Genomic DNA, 19,020 nt, shown 5'->3' with positions numbered 1-19,020 from the left:
GGGTGCACCTTCAGTGATTCACACCCTGAAATGTACGATTTCCACGTACGATGATAGATCTTCCTGGAAGTAGACTTCCTGGCCTTCAATAGTGTTGGAATCACAGAGTGAGAAAGATATCTATCCTTCAATACCTGGCTTTCAACAGCAACGCCGTTAAAGCCAGTGACTAAAGCAGGATGGAAGATCGGATCTTGAGACAGCAGATCTTACCTGAGAGGAAGTCTCCAAGGAGCATCGGCGACCAACCTTACCAGGTCGGCGTACCAAGACCAGCGAGGCCAGTCTGGGGCCACCAGAATTACCGCACCCCTTCCACTTCTATCCTGCGAAGAAACCTGAACAGGAGTTTTAAACGGAGGGAAGGCATAAATCAGGCGATACTGACCCCAAGGAGCCACCAGTGCGTCTGTTGTGTCGGCCAGAGGATCCCGGGACCTGGCTACAAACCTCTGAACCTTCTAGTTGAGCTGAGAAGCAAACCGATTGACCTCAGGTGTCCCCCACCGGACATACAGGAGATGAAACACCTCCGGATGTAGAGACCACTCCCCCTGATCCAACACCTGACTACTCAGGTAATCCGCCTGCCAGTTCTCCACACCTGGGATGTGCACAGCAGACACTCTTGGTGCCCCCTTGATGATTGATGTACGCCAAGGCCGTGGTGTTGTCAGATTGGATCCGGAACCTTGCAGACGAGTTGTCCAGTGTCTCAGACAAAGCTTTATTGCTCTGAGCTCCAAGAAATTTATTGGCAGCTTAGACAACTACACTGTCTAGGACCCTTGGGCGCAGAGCCTCCCCAGCACTCCTCCCCAGACTGACAGGCTGGCGTCCCTGGTTACCACCGTTCAATACAACAGAAGGAAGGACTTGCCTTGGCGTAGTGCTGACGAATGAAGCCACCACAGAAGAGCAGACTGTGTTGGGATTCAACCGAATCAAAGTGTCCAAGAATTTTGGATCCTTGTTCCACTTGACAAGAATCTCCCTTTGTAAGGGTCTTGTGTGGAACTGAGCAAACTGAACCGCCTCGAAGGTTGATACCATCAGACCCAAGGCTCGCATGCAAGTCCGCAGAGAGGACAGATTGTTCGCCAACAGCAACCAGATCACCCCCTGCAACTTTTGCAACTTGTCTGGGGGAAGAAAGACCCTCGCCAAAGTGGAATCAAGAATCAGGCCCAGATAATCCAGTCTCAATGAGGGTATCAGGGTGGATTTTTTAAAATTGATTTTCCAACCGATCTTTTGCAGTGTTCGGACAGTGATCGTCAAGTCGCCGAGAGTCCCCCCCCAATAGGAGATCACCAAGGTACCCCAGTAGCGAGATCACCCGTTGCGGCAGTAACGCCAACACCGGGGCCAGCACCTTGGTAAAGACCCTAGGGGTGAAGGCTAGACCAAAGGGTAATGCTGCAAATTGATAATGCTCCTCTCCTATAGCCAAGCGAAGAAAACGCTGGTGTCTAGAATAGATAGGGATGTGAAGATATGCATCCTTGATATCCACGGAGGCCAAAAAGTCTCCCTGGTGTAGGGACGCCACTACCATTCGAATGGATTCCCTTCGAAACTTCTGTACCCGCACAAAGCGGTTCAGAGCCTTGAGGTCCAGGATTGGACACACTTTGCCTTCCTTCCTGGGCACAGTAAATAAGTTTGAATAAAACCTTTGAAAGCGTTCCAGAGGAGGAACCAGCACAATCACCCCATGCGACAGCAGATACTGTACTGCAGATCGTAGATCCCTTAACTGGTCTGGAGATAGGCGCAGATTGGAGAGGAAGAACCTGTCCGATGGTAGAGACCAGAATTTGATCTTGTACCCTGATCGGATCAGTTCCTGAACCCATTCGTCCAGAAATAAGGAAGTCCATGGTACCGGAAAGAAGCAAAGACGTTCCCCCAACCCAGAAATGGGAGAGGGCACCCCTTAATGCAGACGAGGATTTGTCTGCAGATCCAGACTTGCCTGTCTTCGATTTACCTGACCATGTCTTTGTGGAACCCCAAGACGACCTGAATGGCTTTCCTTTTTCCTGTGACCCGGAGGTAGGAAAGGGCACCCTATGAGCAGTAAAAGAAGGCCCCCGTCTAGCACGTGGTGCCTTGCAGTTAAAGTACTCTTCCCACCCGTAAGGCTTTGATCAACTCATCTAGGGAGGATCCAAACAACCCCTCCCCCGTAAAGGGACAGTCAGAAAGAGCCTTTTTGGAAGCCCGGTCCGCAGATCAGCTCTTTAACCCCACACCATGCGTCCAATAGCAATTCCCACCGCAGACACTGGCAACCAGGAAAGCCGCATCCAGGGATTCATCACATATATAAAGCAGGGCTTGAGCTCAATCAGCCCTGGCGAGAGCTGTTACGTTTCCAAGTCATCTTTAACCACTTGCCGACTGCCGCACGACTATATACTGCGGCAGTCAGCCCCCTACAGGCAAAGTGACGTACCGGTACGTCGCTCGCCCACCTCCCACCCCCGTGCGTGTGACCGGCGCATCCGACGTCCGCCGGCCACTAGATCTCCCTCCTCCTCCTTTAGATCATCACAGAGGCTATGTGATCCTGCTATGTAGGATCATATTTCTCTGTGATGATCTAACAAGCCACGCCCCCTGACAGAATCACGCCCCTAGGGACACACTTAGCCCCTTCCCTGCCAGTGTCATTTTGACAGTATTATTCACAAAAGGTGCAGCGCTAAATTTGAATTGATCATAAATATAGTGAAAAATGAATATCACAATTCAATAAATAAATATAGTGAAAATGAATGTCACAATATAACAAAAAAAATTTATATGATAAACAGTGTTTGAAAAATCCCAAGAAAAGTCCAAATAATTCCTTAAGGAAGCTCCATAGTGGTCAGATGGATATATGGAAGAAAAGTAGTAGAAAAAGACCATCGCGAAATTCCATCAAAGATTAAAATGAAGTTTATTAAAAAAAACTACTCACATGGATTTAGCACAAACAAGCACATAAAAAACGGTTAGCTGGAGGTTCGGTCGCGGCGCCCCGCAAGTAACTCATCAGCATTAGACGAACAGCCGGCTCAGAGAAGGGGCGTGTGGACGTTGCCGTCTGGAGTAGCCGTTTTGGCGACTGCAGACGCAACGTCCACACGCCCCTTCTCTGAGCCGGCTGTTCGTCTAATGGTGATGAGTTACTTGCGGGACGCCGCGACCGAACCTCCAGCTAACCGTTTTTTATGTGCTTGTTTGTGCTAAATCCATGCGAGTAGTTTTTTTTAATAAACTTCATTTTAATCTTTGATGGAATTACGTGATGGTCTTTTTCTACTACTTTTCTTCCATATATCCATCTGACCACTATGGAGCTTCCTTAAGGAATTAATTTTCCACAGCGCTGCTTATGGTTCCTTGGATTCCCTGAGATTTGTTTTACGTGGTGAGGCTTTCTCATTAAGTTGAGTAGCCACGGCTTTTTGGTAAGCTGCTTCCCTTATTAGTGCACTGTGGTGTCCCCACCTACACATTCCCTGGGTGTCATAAGAAGGAAGGATTGTTACCACTCTGCTTTGGACCTATTTCACTTTGGACTTTTCTTGGGATTTTTCAAACACTGTTTATCATATAAATTTTTTTTTGTTATATTGTGACATTCATTTTCACTATTTATTGAATTGTGATATTCATTTTTCACTATATTTATGATCAATTCAAATTTAGCACTGCACTTTGTGAATATTGATGCTTTTTGGTCACTGTCTGTGGATCTTGTGCTAGCTGCTTTTTTATTTTTTTTTCCCTTGTTTTCACACGTTCCTTTATTCGATCATTTATTAGCGCAGAAATTACCCCTATTTTTATTTTTTTTTTCATTTTGACAGTAACTGCATATTTATAGCACTGATTACTGTAGTAATGTCACTGGTACTCCCGAAAGTGTCAAAAATGTCAGTCAGGGGACCAATCTGTCCGCCGCAATGTCGCAGTCCCGAAAAAAAAAAAAAAAAAAAAAAAAAAAAAAAAAAAAAAAAAATCGCAGATCGCCGCCATTACTAGTTAATAAAAAAAAAACAATAAAAATGACAAATCTTTCCCGTAGTTAGTAAATGCAATAACTTTTGCGCAAACCAAAACTCGCTTTTTGCGATTTTTTTTACCAAATTGGCCTGAAATGTTAAAAAAAAATTTGATTTTTACATTTTTTTTGAGAATTTCATATAAAAAATGTGAAATTTTTCTTTCAAAATTGACGCTTTTTTTGTTTATAGCGCAAAAAATAAAAATTGAACAGGTGATCAAATACCACCAAAAGAAAGCTCTGTTTGTGGGAAAAAAAGTATGTCAACTTAATTTTGGTACAGCGTTGCACGACCGCACAATTGTCCGTTAAAGTCACGCAGTGCCAAATCGCAAAATAGGGCCTGGTCTTTGAGCAGCCAAATCCTCCAGGGCTTAAGTGGTTAAGTAACTTCACCCATTCTGTGATGGCCTGTGAAACCAGGGTGGTCACAAATATTGCAAGTCTCACCCTAACGCAGTCTGTCAGCAGTGTGAGTAAGGAATACTTATAAGGAACCCAAAAACATTACCAAACCGATTAGGAGGCTTTTCTGTGCAGCAGAAAAAACAATCTGACACAGGAAATAAAAAAAGCCCCTGGGTCATGCCTAGAATCTTTAGTGTCTCCCTTTGCTGTCCAGCGATCGTGGACTACAAGAAAACGGCTGCCGATGCATTCTATGGGGAACTATCAAAAAATGGCTGCCCATGCATTGCAATGAAGAAACATTAATGCAGAGGAAAATAAGTCTACAGCAAAATGGCGGCCCCCCACGGCGAGCCATGCGGTCTTCAGGACCGCCAGGGGGGTCAGCAGACACAGGCATCGGAGGGTTCCCAGAAGGAGACCCCACCAGAACAGACCCTAGTATTTCATTTTAAAACCAACAAACTAAATTTACAAGCATATAAATTAAAATCACTCATCGAGCTGCTCATTTGAAGCCCCATGGTCCTGTACTTGGCAGACTCCAGAGAACAGGGGGACCTCACCAGGATCCTAAATGGCTGATGCATTTTGAAGGCAACCCCTTCATCAGAGCTCTAAAGAAGGGGTTGCCTTTGAAACGTGTCAGCGCCAGGACCCCCTGTTCTCTGAAGTGTGCCAAGTAAAGGACCATGGGGCTACAGACTAGTAGCTTGATGAGTGACTAATTCATATGCTTTCAAGTAAAATTTACGTTGATTTAAAAGAGAAAAGAAAATGTGCGATAATGCACTGACTAGGCTGTTGCGCCCTTCTTTGTTTTTTGTAGTGGCTTCCGGATATCCCCAGTTCTAGAGGGCAGCAAGGCTTGAGCACACAGGTGGCGTCTTGTTTTTACAAGCTGGGTCAATGCAAGTACCCATTTGCGATACGAAAGACTGCAAGGGATGCTAAAATTCACTATAGTTACACTGTGCTAAAAGATAACGAATTTATACAGCAACAGGAAACCTACAAAGGAAGGGCCAGGCTCTTGACAAGGGCAGATGGTACCAGAGAATCCTAACATTTGGGGATCCCTGGGAACCGAATCAGAACGTTATAGCGATATGCAGATACTTGGGAGGTGCCTGCTTATATAGCATGGAGATTCAGCTAGTTTCACAACATATTCAGCTTGCTAAAAGAGGTAGCCCTGAAAGGACCAATGCTTAGTAGGTCAAACCAAACCATTGCACAAGCCATGCTTTAGGGATTGATTACGTCTTAGCTAATTTTCCCATCCTTAGACGACAACTACTACAATACTAAGAAGAACACACACTAATGAATTCAAATTCTTTTAAATTGATATTTTTTCTTAACTTGGTTTACCTTTAGCAATTCTAATCCTGCTCTTATTGCAGAATCAGGACTCACGCCCTCCTCTTCATCATCTACTGTACCCTCAATAGATTTATTCATCAGTTTCACCAATGCACTGAAACAAAAAGTATAAGCATAAGATGGGGAACCTACACAAAAAAAACTCAAATGACTTGCAAAGCATATTACCAAAGAAAAACCTACATTTTCTATAAGATTTGAAAACATTCCCATATAATCACAGCAACAGCCAAACACATACAGACCCAGGAAAGCATCTCACAAAAACACCAACATACAAAGGAGATTTAATAAAAAAAAAAAGGCATATCTAAAACATCCCTGAATAGAAGTTTTAATTAGGAAACTAGTTGTATGCATGGAAAACAATTACATACCTGATAGCCTCTGAATCTATATGTACTGGGGCAATTCTTTCTAATAGGAATTTTACCATTTCTAGAAAGGGATTTGTAGGTTGCTTTGGGTTAGCAAGTTTCCGAGCAATTTCCCTCTAAAATTAAAACAGGCAAAACAAGAAAACATTGGTCATTACATATATTGAGATCTCCAAGTTCTGTGATGGCTATAGTGAAAGCATGCAAATAAGCTGCAATTAAAATTTCTTACCACACAAACATCAGCTTGTTTACAGGAGCATGTTGGGCTTATGAGCATCTCTAGCTGAGACCTCAATTTCTCATCATCCCCCAAAACCTGATTAAATTTCTTGACAAAATCTTGTGCTTTTCCTGGATCTGGTAAATTCTCTATGAATTAAGAAGTAGAATTTAAATTACAAGCTGGCTTTTTTCCTAAGTAGCACAACTGGCATACATCACAGTGAACATGTCATTTGAACCATCCTATTTAACAGTAAACATTTTAAGTCCCCTGCTTTGTTTATTTAACCCCTTTGCGCCTGAGGGTAAAACAAATGTTAATGCTTAGCACAATTTTGCAACTTTGACATGTGTTCGTAAAACCGTACATATCGCAACTACTTTGTGCATCCAGGTGGATTATACACCTTTTTTTTTTTTCTTCAGGACAAATTGGGCTTTCATTTGGTGGTAAATAGTAATGGATATCTCCTGATTTTTTTCTTTTGGAGCAATAAAGAAAAACTGGGCTAAAAAAGTAAAACTAAATTTAGCTGTATATTTCTTGCTACTACCATAACATACCACCAAAGAACAACCCAAAATAAATTCTCCTGCTCCTGACAATCGCACTGATACAACATGTATGTTAGCTGTTGTATGTACATAAACAGAGAAAGGGAGAGAGTGCACATCCGCATTAGCGTGATAATGTTTATGAAGAACAAGGATTAAAATCTCCAGTCAATACACTCACATTTGGTAGTACATTTACAGGCATGAAAGTAGTCTTCAGGAGAGGAGGCTGAGAATACTTATGTGCCTGTAAAAATGCACTACTGAAAGAGTGCATTGACTGGAGATTTTAATCATTGTTCTTAAAAACAATAACACTGTAGATGATGTTCACTGCTAGTGATAGAAATAAAGTTAATAAAAAAAAAAAAAATTTAAAAAAATGAAGTGCCCTGTCACCCCGCACAAAGGCGAATGCATACGTCAGTCCTGCATGAACACTGGAACAGAGATCGCAACATACATGCGAGTTATCGCCACGGTCGTCGTGGCGTAAGCTGTAAGCAATACTTCTAGCACCAGACCACCTGTGCATATCTAAACTGGTAACCTGTAAAGACTTTTAAAGCCTCGCCTACGGAGATTTAAAAGTACCGTAGTTTGCCACCATTCCACAGGCATTTGCAAATTTAAAGCTTATCATGTTAGGTATCCATTTACTTGGCGTAACATCTTTTATATTTTACCAAACAACTGGGTATCATATTGTGATCTGTGTATTAAAATTATTTACTAAACGTTTGCTTTTTAAACACTTTGGCGCAAATATGGTGTGACAAATTGCAACAACCAACAATTTTTTTCTCCAAGGCCTTTGATTTTAGAAAATAGATGTTTGGGGGTTCTAAGAAATATCTAGTTAAAAAATATTCAGATTTTAATATGTGAGAAGTGACAAAACTGGCTTGGGCAGCTAGCAATTTAAAGCATATTGAGTTAAAAAAAAAAACGGATTTTTGTAAGATCTTACCGTAAAATCCTTTTCTCTTAGCTCATTGACAGACGTAGTCCTCGGTGATTCAGCACCTTCGGGTTATGCTGCCTCCACAGGAGTAGGACTAGACAGGAAATAAAAAATGCTCTGGCCACACCCTAGGGGCAGTCCCCGAGGGTATATCCTCTCTCTCCCTGCTACAGCACATCAGTTATGTCACAAAGCAGTGTTTAGAGAATTTAACCCAACCCAACTCCAAAACAGAGGGGCGGGTACTACGTCTGTCAATGAGCTAAGAGAAAAGGATTTTACGGTAAGATCTTACAAAAATCAGTTTTTCTCTATCGCTCATTGACAGACGTAGTCCTCGGTGATTCAGCACCTTCGGGACGTCCCAAAGCAGTACCACAAATGAGGGGTGGGAAAATGGAAAATTAAATCCAAATCTAGAAGGCCCAACCGGTGCCAACTAGAAGTTTACAATGCTCATCCTCAATGATGAGACTCAACAGAAAAAAAATTTTCAACAGAAAAAACCCTCGAGGTAGACCGCCGGTCTCCTCAAATTGCGGCCTGCAAAACTTTGCGGCCAAATGAGGCATCCACCGATGCCATCACATCAATCTTATAAAATTTTGTAAAGGTATGTACCGACGACCAGGTGGCCGCCTTACATACCTGGACCACTGACGCCTGATGGCGGAAGGCCCAAGAAGTACTGAGCGCTCGAGTGGAGTGCGCCCTAACAGGGAACGGAGGACTCCGACCCTTAATAGAATAAGCCTGTTCCACCGTCTGTCTGATCCATTTGGCGATAGTCGCGGCAGCTGCAGGCAACCCCTTTCTGGGGCCATCCGGGATCACAAAAAGTGAATCCGTCTCACGGAACGATTCCGTCGCCTTCAGGTATACCCTGATTGCCCGAACCACATCTAAGGAATGCAACGCATGTTCCCGATGATGATTGGGCTGAGGACACAAGGAAGGTAGTACAATATCTTCATTCAGATGAAAATCTGAAACCACCTTAGGGAGAAAGGATGGCTTAGGATGAAGCACTACCTTATCCCTATGAATCACAAAGTATGGGGACTGGCATGATAATGCAGCCAGTTCTGACACCCTGCGTGCAGAAGTGATAGCCACCAAGAAGGCCACCTTCTGGGATAAAGTAAGCAAGGGAATCTCCCTGATGTTTTCAAAGGGAGGTTTCTGTAGAACCGTCAAAACCAAATTAAGATCCCAGGGCAGTAAGGGCGCGCGGACTGGTGGAGCCAGGTGCCGCACCCCCTGGATGAAATTTCGCACCAAGGACTTGGTAGCTAAAGGTTTCTGAAAGAAGATTGCTAATGCTGAAACTTGACCTTTGATGGTACTCAAGGCTAGTTTCTGCTCAACCCCTTTCTGCAGAAAGGCCAGTATTCGGGTCACCGAATAGGTACGTGGAGGAATCCCTAAAGATTCGCACCACGCGATACAAGTCTTCCATGTGCGATAATAAACCTTGCTGGAAGTCGCTTTCCTTGCTTTAATAAGGGTAGGAATAACTGAAGCTGACAACCCTCTGTCCTTCAGTACCTGGGTCTCAATGGCCAGGCCATTAAAACCAGCGACTGTAAAGAATGATGGAAGATTGGTCCTTGAGACCGCAGACACTCCCTGAGACGAAGTTCCCAAGGAACGTCCGCGACCAGTCTGTCCAAGTCGGCCAGACCGGCTAGACAAGGCCAGCCTAGAATTTCTAGGACCACTGGCGTTGACTGGATCTGACCCAGACGGCCCTAGAGCTATCTGGTCCCGATCATCAGTCTGCTCCTTCTCTGTTCCCACACATTTATCAGACACCTGATTCCTATCCGGAACGGTGATTTCTTCTGGTTGAACCTCTGGGACCGAAGTCACCTGGCTAGAGGCTTCTCGGGCTGTCTGTTCAACCGGATCCGTTTCTTGTGGGGAACTGAGACTAATCTTTGGAAAAGGTAAAGAAAAAGATCTGTTCAGGGAACGGTAACTGCCACTCCCTGTAGTACTTAAATGTTGGAAGGGAAGAATCGCACCGGTAACAGTGATCGATGCTCGATCTAATGCCCTGAATACCGGTGAAGGCGTCCCCCCCCACCCTCAACCCGGGTGGGGGCGCACCTTCAGGCTGTGTAATTCTTTGCTTCGGGTTTGGCTGAGTCGGTCTTTTGTTTGTCCGACCAGCCCCTTTTGAACCCGCCTGGAGGAGCCTTGCCTTTCCCGCTTGTTCCAGCCGGGCGTGCGAACCCTTTATGGGCGGTAAAGAAAGGTCCTCGCTTGTTACAAGGTCCTTTAGCTCTTGCCGTTTGTGGCAAGAAAGTGCTCTTGCCCCCAGTGGCATTCTTGATGATCTCATCTAGAGTGGCACCAAATAGGCGATTCCCCTGAAAGGGGAGATTCGTCAAGGTCTTTTTGGAACCTAGGTCTGCTGACCAGCATTTTAACCACAGCACACGTCTGAGGATTACCGCTGACATAGATGCTTGCCCTAATAGGGGAGTAGTATCCAAGGCTGCATCACAGACGAACTGTAGTCCTTGTATAATCTGTTCCATTAATTCAGATGTTCCCTGGGGGAAATATTTCCCCCTCAGGTCTTGGCGTACCAGTCTCGCCCATTCCGTTAATGTCTGGGAAACTAGACTAATAACAATTACTGGTCTAAATGCTGACCCTATCAGGGAGAAGATAGTGCGGGACTCAGCTTCCACCTTTCGATCCACCGGATCCTTAAAGGACGAAGTGTCCTCCACTGGGATAACCATGGCTTTATTCAGCCTGGAAATAGGCGGGTCCACCACCGGTGGAACCGTCCATTTCTTGATGAGGGATTCCTCAAACGGATAACGTCTATCAATACGCTTGGAAATAGTAGAGGTACGCTTAGAATGTTCCCATTCTACCTTAATCTTATCAAAACACTTGGGTACAGGAAAAACCTTCACTGTTTTGATGGGCTTGTTAGTACCAAAGGGAATCTCTGTTTCAGTTGCCTCTGCCGGTAAAACCTCAAGTCTTAAGGTTTCCCGCACCGCCACAACTAGTGCGTCCACCAATGCTTCTTCCCGAATTATGGCGGAAGAATGAACGTCCTCCTCACTGTCTGAGGGAACTTTACCTGAGATAACAGCCCTTGCAGAGGGACCTGCAACTGCAGTGACCATCTCTGAATCTGAGTCAGAGGTGTCAGATGATATAGGGGTAGGCGGGGGTCGCTTTCTTGACCCACGTCCCTGGCAGGCCGTCTCCACCCGAGCCACCAAAGACTCCAAAACTGATGTAAATGCGTCTATACTCTGTGCACCGGCGGGTCCCGTGGTCCCCTCGAGGGAAACAGGTGGGGGTGCTTGTGTGGCAGGGTCCATGATAATTCCAGTTACTATCCGGAAATTTAAATCCAAAAATAAAACTTTTTTTTTTTTTTTTTTTTAGACCCCCAGCCCGTCAGTGTTAGCTGCTTAGGGACCCCTATCGAGCGAGAGAGAGAGAGAGAGAGAGAGAGAGAGAGAGATCGACCCCCAGGCTCACCACTTGATGCTCAGAGTTTTCCACTGCACTTGTCTCAGCCCTGTCTGAAACAGACAGGAAGTCTCTTGGCTGGCTGCCCGGGAAGAAAGGAGGCGGCTCCTCCCCTCTGCACGCCTTCCGGCGCCTCCCCAAGCTCCACGAGGTGTTTGGGACACATCAAACATGGCCGCCCCCATGCTGGAGACACGAGGCTACGCCAAAATGGCGGCCTCGTGCGATCTAGCAAAACAATGGCGGCGGCTGCACGCAATAGAGGCGTGATCACAACACCTTCTCTACATGGGGATTTAGCCTGGTCGGCGGTACCGAACCCTGGCGGACCGTAGGGCCATCGGAAGGCTTGCTATTGCTGGAGACCTGATTAGGGAGAGTCTACATATCCCTGGCTTCTGACTGGTAGGATACTTATTATATCATAGCAAGATTCCAGTACTGTCGCTGATTACAATCTTTTAAACATTTTTACAATTAGATTGTCAGCTCCCAAACCAAGCCTCCTGGCTTTTTGCACGCAAAAATCACTCAAAATAGGGGGATCTGTGCCATGTTTATAGGATAGAGGGAAAAACTCATCCTTACCATACAGTGAGGGCCCGCGTTCACCACAAGACCCGTCAGAGGGAAAGGGGGAACATACTACTCACCATACCGGAACCAGGAGGGCGCCAACTCCTGACAGTACCCCTCTCCACCGGGGTGGGAGGGCTGTCGACCAATCCGGACGCCGTGACTCATGGTCCTTGGCGTTTCAGCGAGACGTTTAACTCGCAGGGTCAGTCCCCGTCCAGTGGGACTATGTCGCAGCCGACCCAGCGCGGAGCTATGGCCTGCACGCGCTTGCAGGCTGAACTGGGGTGACCACTGGATCTCAACACCCAGCCCGTCGCCCAGTTCAGCTTTCTTGCTTGAAGATCTCACAGGAACACTGGAGAAAAAAAAGCTATCTAAAAATCTTTTTAAGCAAAAAATCCTGCCAGGACCGAAGATCCCAACAAGGTATCTAGGTCCTTACTCCTAACTAGACAGAAAAAAACTGATGTGCTGTAGCAGGGAGAGAGAGGATATACCCTCGGGGACTGCCCCTAGGGTGTGGCCAGAGCATTTTTTATTTCCTACTTTATTAGTCCTACTCCTGTGGAGGCAGCATAACCTGAAGGTGCTGAATCACCAAGGACTACGTCTGTCAATGAGCGATAGAGAAAACTGGATTTTTGTTACACACTGTAAAATCCCTCTCTCTGAGTTACAGGACAGAGCTGCTTCTTTATCCATGAACAATTAGGGCGGTCCCTAAGCAGTACCCCAATGAGGGATGGGCAAACCAACCAGGAGGAGAAATCCAGAACATGATGCAGCAAAACTCTGTGGCAAAAAACTACACCTGATGACGGAACACTCAGGAGGTGCTAAACACCCAGGTGCAGTGCACCGTCACAGGGAAGGGATGTTTCCGAATGCAACAGGATATAGAGGTAGAAGAGACCATCATTCCAGTCCTCAAAATAGTCGGGGAACACAGGCATTTGAACCTTCGGAAGGCAGCCGTCACAGAAAGTTACACGTGAACCACGTCCAGGGAACGCAAAGACATCTATACTCAGGACCCGACAGCCGACAAGGAAGCAAGGACAAAGTCCTCATTCAAGGCGAGATCCGACACCACCTGCCGAAAAAAAAATGAGGGAATGGCCATAGTACCACCTAAATTAAATTAAACAAGGTGTCTGACAGGACAGGGTTGCAAATTCCTACACCTGCCGGGCCGAAGAGATAGGGACTAGGAAGGCAAATGTCTGCAAGAACTGAAGCAGGGGAATATCCCAAATGCTCTCAAAAAGAGGCTTCCGAAGAAATAACACAGAATTCCAGTCCCAAGGCGGCAACGGGGTACGCACGGGGGCACCACATGTCGCCACCCCATAAAAAGGTGCAAAAAAGAGTTTAACAAAGTAACCCTGAAAGAAAACAACCCAGGCAGAGACCTGATCCATGATCGTACACAAAGTAAGCTTCCAATCCACACCGACAATGGAGGCAGGCCAACACTCCAGCCACTGAAAGGGAACGAGTCTTGAATCCCAAAGCTGTGCACCAAAATAATAAAAGCTTTCCAGGTGTAAGGAGAAATCATCTGGGAGATAGACTCATGAGCCCTAATATAGTCAGAATCACCAAACCTGAAAACCCCCTGTCCTAAAGAACCTGGCTTAGTTTCAACAGCCATGCAGCCAAAGCCAGACATGGTAAAGCAGGTTGGACGACCGAAGAAGTCAACGCCTGTGGTTGGGCGCCGACGTTTCGCGTATAGGGGGCGGAGCCTGTGTGCTGGAAGCCGTCTCTTCCTGGATACCTTTTACACTGACTGCTATGCGCTTTGGAAGCGCCACCATTGTGAGTATTCAATTAATGCGGTTTACTGCAATACAGAGAGCACTAGATTCTTTTCCTCCGTTCCCTTCTTATGTCAATCGATGGTAATCCCTCTGGAGGTGACAGGCTATCTATAGCCTATGTGATCTGAAGATCTGTGTTTTTACAACGCTGGTACTGACCCAGCATTGGGTCCATAGTGGAGGTGAGAGACCAATTCATCTGGTGGTGGGATTGCACTATCCACAGAAGCGCCCAATTAAGTTTTGCACAAGATATTCTTTTGGACACATGGGAGTGGATTTACTACTTTTGTGACTGATTTATATGGACACTGGGATGTTTATGGACACAGACTTTTGAGTGTGTTAATCACCATTTGTGCACTTGACTGGCGCATCACTATTTTTGGTTTATTTAGGTTGGACGACTGCCCCTTGGACAGAAGAATTAGCCATCAACGAACATCCACCATGAACCGTACCACGTTGTTGACCACGGACATCAAGACAGGTTCGGAGCTACTAGAAGGACCAGAACTTTTCAGACTTCTATCCTGCACAGCAGAGGAGAGAAATCAGCCAAAAAGGGCAGAAAGGCACAGATGAAATTGTACTTATTCCACAGCGCCACCAGTGCATCCACCAGAGGATCCAATGACCTGGCCACAAATCTTGGAACCCTACGGTTGAGGCTAAATGCCAGAGGATCCAAGCCCAGTGTCCCCCAGCGAAGACCACGGACACCAGAGTGAGACCCTCGTCAACTGCTCCAGGTGAATACGATTGTCCAGGGAAGCGCAAAAACTGTTCCATATGGGTAGAATTTCCCCCTGCAGGGTTCTCATAAAACTGGGCATAAGGAACTGCTATGAAGGTAGCCATCAGACCTAGAATCTGCATGCAAAAAAACGCAAGGAGGGCTGCTTGAAAAACTGCTGCCAGGCCACCAACTGGAGCTTCTGGAGTTTGTCTTATGGGAGGACACCCTGGCGTGCTCCAAATCAAGAAGCAGCCCAAGACACTTCAAAAGCTTGAAGGGGGTCAACACAGATGTCCTGAGGTTCAGGATCTACCCAAAGTCCTGTTGAATGCATGGTGAGCACCACTCCATCTGTGACGATTATGTCCCGCGCAGACAGGAATGTGCCAGCAAGCGTTCTTAATGACCCTTGGAGGAAAGGAGCCACCCTGAGAGAATGGATACCAGTTCAAACATATGAACTTGCATGAGGGCAATCCATGCCATGAGGTCCAGGATTGGTTAAACCCTTGGGAACCATGAACAGCTGGATTAAAAAAACAGAACCGCTCTTGGAAACTAAGAATCCCTCCACAGGAGCAGGTCCCGCACCCGTGCAGGCAAGAGCAGTGGATTGAAGAAAACAGACTGGCAGTACGGAAGAAAACTCTAGTTCCGGAAAGGATTCTGCAGACCCACTTGTATGAAATGGAGGAGGTCCACGGCCCTAAAACAATGAGGAGTACTCCCCACCCTAGAAAAAGGTGGAGGCAACCCTTCTTGTCGAGGACGACACCTCTGTGGGCTTTGAGAGCTTCCGGGGCCAGGAGCGATCAGCACCGCCCGCAGGGATCCAGAAAGGTTTTCAGCTCATGTTTGAAGACCCAGGGAGACCAAAATTCTGCTTATGCACTGCAAAGAGCAGTCCAGCCTTCCAAAGTGCCACCTTTCCCTCCCAGAGGAAAGAAGGTATGCTAACCACTGGGACAGTAACTGGTAAGGATGTCCAGCGCAGCTCCAAAAAAAAGGAAGAAGGAAAAAAAAAAAAGTTTCCCTAGAAGGATAGGCAGATTTGGACAGCCGAACACTGGAGCCAAAAAGTACCCTCCGCAGCACCTGTCGAACCAGAAGGTTTGTAGGGATGAGGAGGGGGGGTCTGCGTCAAGGGATGCATAGCAAACATACCTTAATCCTAGGATCAACAGGTCACCCAGTTCCCTCCAAGCTTGGGGCATCGGGTTGGGGGGGGGGGGGGGTAGGCTCAATAACTAGGGCCCATTTTGGCAATGTCAGGGATCACTAGGGCCAGCACAGGCCAGGGTGCCGACCCAGTGACAACAAACCAAGAGCAGTCCACAAGGTCCTCAAAAGAGGGGGGTGTCCCCAACCAGGATCACTGCGGCCTCCAGAAAGGCAAGGCTCCCCAGCAGATGCCTCAATGGAATCCACTTTAAAGTGATTGTTTATTTTTTTTAAAGACGAGATTTTACAAACATACATGTTCTACTTTCCCTCCTCTGTGCAGTGGTTTGGCACAGGGCAGCCCGGATCCTCCACTTCTCAGGTCCCTTTTCACTGCTCCTAGCCTCTCCCTCCTGTCGAGTGCCCCCACACCGCAAGCAGCTTGCTATGGGGGCACCCGAGCGGGGCTGCAGCTCAGTGTGTCCATTCAAACACTGGCCAGCCTGTTAGGCCCTGTCCCCTCTTTCTCCTGATTGGCTGACATTGATTGACCACCATTGGCCCTCGCGGCTGTGTCTCTGCCAATCAGGAGGGAGAGTTCTGGATGGCAGAGGGACTCGTGGAGATCACGGGACAGAGATGAGGCTCAGGTAAGTATTTGGGGGTGCTGGGGAGGCTGCTGCACATAGGCGGCTTTTTATCTTCATGTATTGTATGCATTTAAAACTCCTTTGGGAGTCTGCCATAGCGCTGTGAGAAGTGACAGCTGACTCTTGTGCCAGGACAGCGACAGAGGACCTTTTTTATTTTTGCATACCAGATGGACACATCTACGCCGACCTGTAGAGGGGCAGCTGTCCGCACCAGTTGGTGAGGCCAATTGACAGATGTACTGGAGAAGCTGTAACCTGAGAGTGTCAGGACGAGGATTTAAGACCAGGACCTATGCTGCATCTGGCCGTAGTACTTCTTGCTAAGCCGCAGAGATCCTCACTTTAGGGTGCTAACTCAAGGTCCTTAATTGGTGGGATAGGACCCAACCAGGACCACAGTAATGTAAAATTGCCTACCGCAGGTACACCCATGCTGGGCAAGAGTGGCAATCGCCTTGATCGGCCTTTAGCTCAACAGCGGGCAGAAGGGACGACAGAGAAATGGTAACCCGCCCATACTCAAGATGGCGGGATACTGCGATAGGCCGCAAAGCCCCGGCCTAAATTTGTTTGCCGGCTGACCATGTGGAGCTTGGGAGGGGGGTACAGTAGTCAGACTGTGGAAGAGAACCCAATGGGGACCAACCATCCCAGGCAACACCAGCTCCCATGACAGATTCTAAGCCAGGGGGTAACACTGACTTGGACTTTAGGCACCTGGTCATATGTGTCCCAATGCGAGACATTTAACTCGCTGGCCACCCCCGTCCAGATGGGGTATAGTCACGGCCGACACGCTGGGGGTGACCACTGGATCTAGATTATCCAGCCAATCGTCCAGCTCGACTGTTGATATCCACAGGGAAATAGAATTTTTGTAAAATCTTACCGTAAAATTATTTTCTCTGAGTCCTCCAACAGTTGTCGCCGCTCTTAATTCATTACGATTGGGTAATGGCTGTGCACTCTAGGAGAAAGCTAGGCAGTTATTAAACAGTTAATAACAGGTTTTTTTAACCAGACACATCTCTAGTGGGCTGTCTTACAGACATTATCCCTCAGCTACTTTCTGTATCTAATCAGTTTCGTAGCAAGCAGTACCGCAAGGCAAACACAACCCCATATCTATAAAAATAGACACCAGAGGGGCGGGGGCGACGAATGTCAGAGGACTCAGAGAAAATTTTACAATAAGATTTTACAAAAATTCTATTTTCTCTTACGTCCTCTCACAGTCGTCGCCGCTCTTAATTCATTACGATTGGGATGTCCCAAAGCAGTACCAAGGTGTGAGGGGTGGGGAAAAAACGCAACCATCAAGAAGTAACGAAGGCCACCCCAGGCAAAAAACATTGCCCTTAAAGGAACTGGGAAAAAAACCAGGACCACAAAAAAAACAAAGAAGAGCCAAAAACTCTTCAAACAACTGCCGCACTTACAACCTTTGCGGCCAAAAGAAGCATCTGAGGATGTCAAAACATCAAGTTTGTAAAACTTTGCAAAGGTGTGCACAGACGACCCAAGTCGCCGCCTTACACACCTGAGCCACAAAAGCCTGACGGCCAAAAGCCCAAGAGGCACCAATGGCCCGACTGGAATGAGCCTTTACAGGGAAAGGAGGAACCTGACCCTTAACGGAATAGGCCTGAACCACAATCTGTCTGATCCATTTTGAAATGGTCACTGCGGACGCAGCTAAGCCCTTCTGAGTTCCCTCAGGAAGAACAAACAAGGAATCAGATTTTCTGATAGACTCTGTGACAGATGGGTAAAACCTAATAGCCCATACCACAGCTAAAGAATGCAAGGCCACTTCTTTAGGATGCTCAGGCTGAGCACAGAGCGAAGGCAGAACAATATCTGCATTAAGGTGGAAGGAAGAGACCACCTTGGGCAAAAAACGACTAGTTTAGTCGCAAGAATACCTTGACCCTATGTAGCACCAGGTAGGGTGAACGGCAAGACAAGGCTGCCATCTCGGACACTTCGCGAGCAGATGTGATAGCGACCATGAAGGCAACCTTCTGGGATAAAACAGGCAGAGGAATATCTGACGTCCTCAAAAAGGAGGTCGTTGCAAAACTGACAACACCAAATGCAAGACCCAAGGAGGCACCGGAGCCTTCCTTGGGGGAGCCAAATGACGCACCCCCTGAATGAAAGTGCAAAGCAACGGAGTGGTCGCCAGGGAGCGCTGGAAAAGGACGGCCAAAGCAGACAACTGGCCCGCAATCTTGGCCAGCTGAAACGCTGAACTACCACTTCCCGCAGGAAGGCCAAGACCTTGACTACTGAGAAGGCACGCAGGTAAAAACACAGCAAATCACACCAAGCATAATTGGCTTTTCAGGTGTGATGATAAATCGTCCTGGAAACCGCTTCCCGAGCCTTCAGCAATGCAGGGATGACCGCAGTCGGAAGACCCCCATCCTTCAGGACGTGGTTTTCAACAGCCACGCCGGTAAAGCCAGCGATCGTAAAGCAGGACTGAAGATCCGCCCTTGAGACAGAAGATCGTCTCGCAATGGTAGCCGCCAAGGAGGTTCGACGGCCATTTGTATGATGTCTGCAAACCAC

The 19,020-nt window shown here is 46.9% G+C and overlaps 1 protein-coding gene across 3 annotated transcripts in view; it reads right to left on the bottom strand.

The window, feature by feature from the left end:
- The window catches only part of PDS5A (PDS5 cohesin associated factor A), a 337,552-nt gene that overhangs the window by 158,792 nt on the left and 159,740 nt on the right, over positions 1–19,020 (bottom strand). For all 3 annotated transcript variants that reach the window (XM_082258623.1, XM_082258625.1, XM_082258624.1), the window contains 3 exons: positions 6,467–6,606; positions 6,235–6,350; positions 5,846–5,951 (listed from right to left, as the gene is read on the bottom strand). In XM_082258623.1, the coding sequence (XP_082114749.1) occupies positions 5,846–5,951; positions 6,235–6,350; positions 6,467–6,606 (362 nt within the window). The remainder of the gene's footprint in view (positions 1–5,845; positions 5,952–6,234; positions 6,351–6,466; positions 6,607–19,020) is intronic.

This window comes from Pelophylax lessonae (assembly GCF_965119305.1).
Source record: "Pelophylax lessonae genome assembly, chromosome: 1".
Taxonomy (NCBI): Eukaryota; Metazoa; Chordata; class Amphibia; order Anura; family Ranidae; genus Pelophylax; species Pelophylax lessonae.
This window is presented reverse-complemented; position numbering and strand designations above follow the sequence as displayed.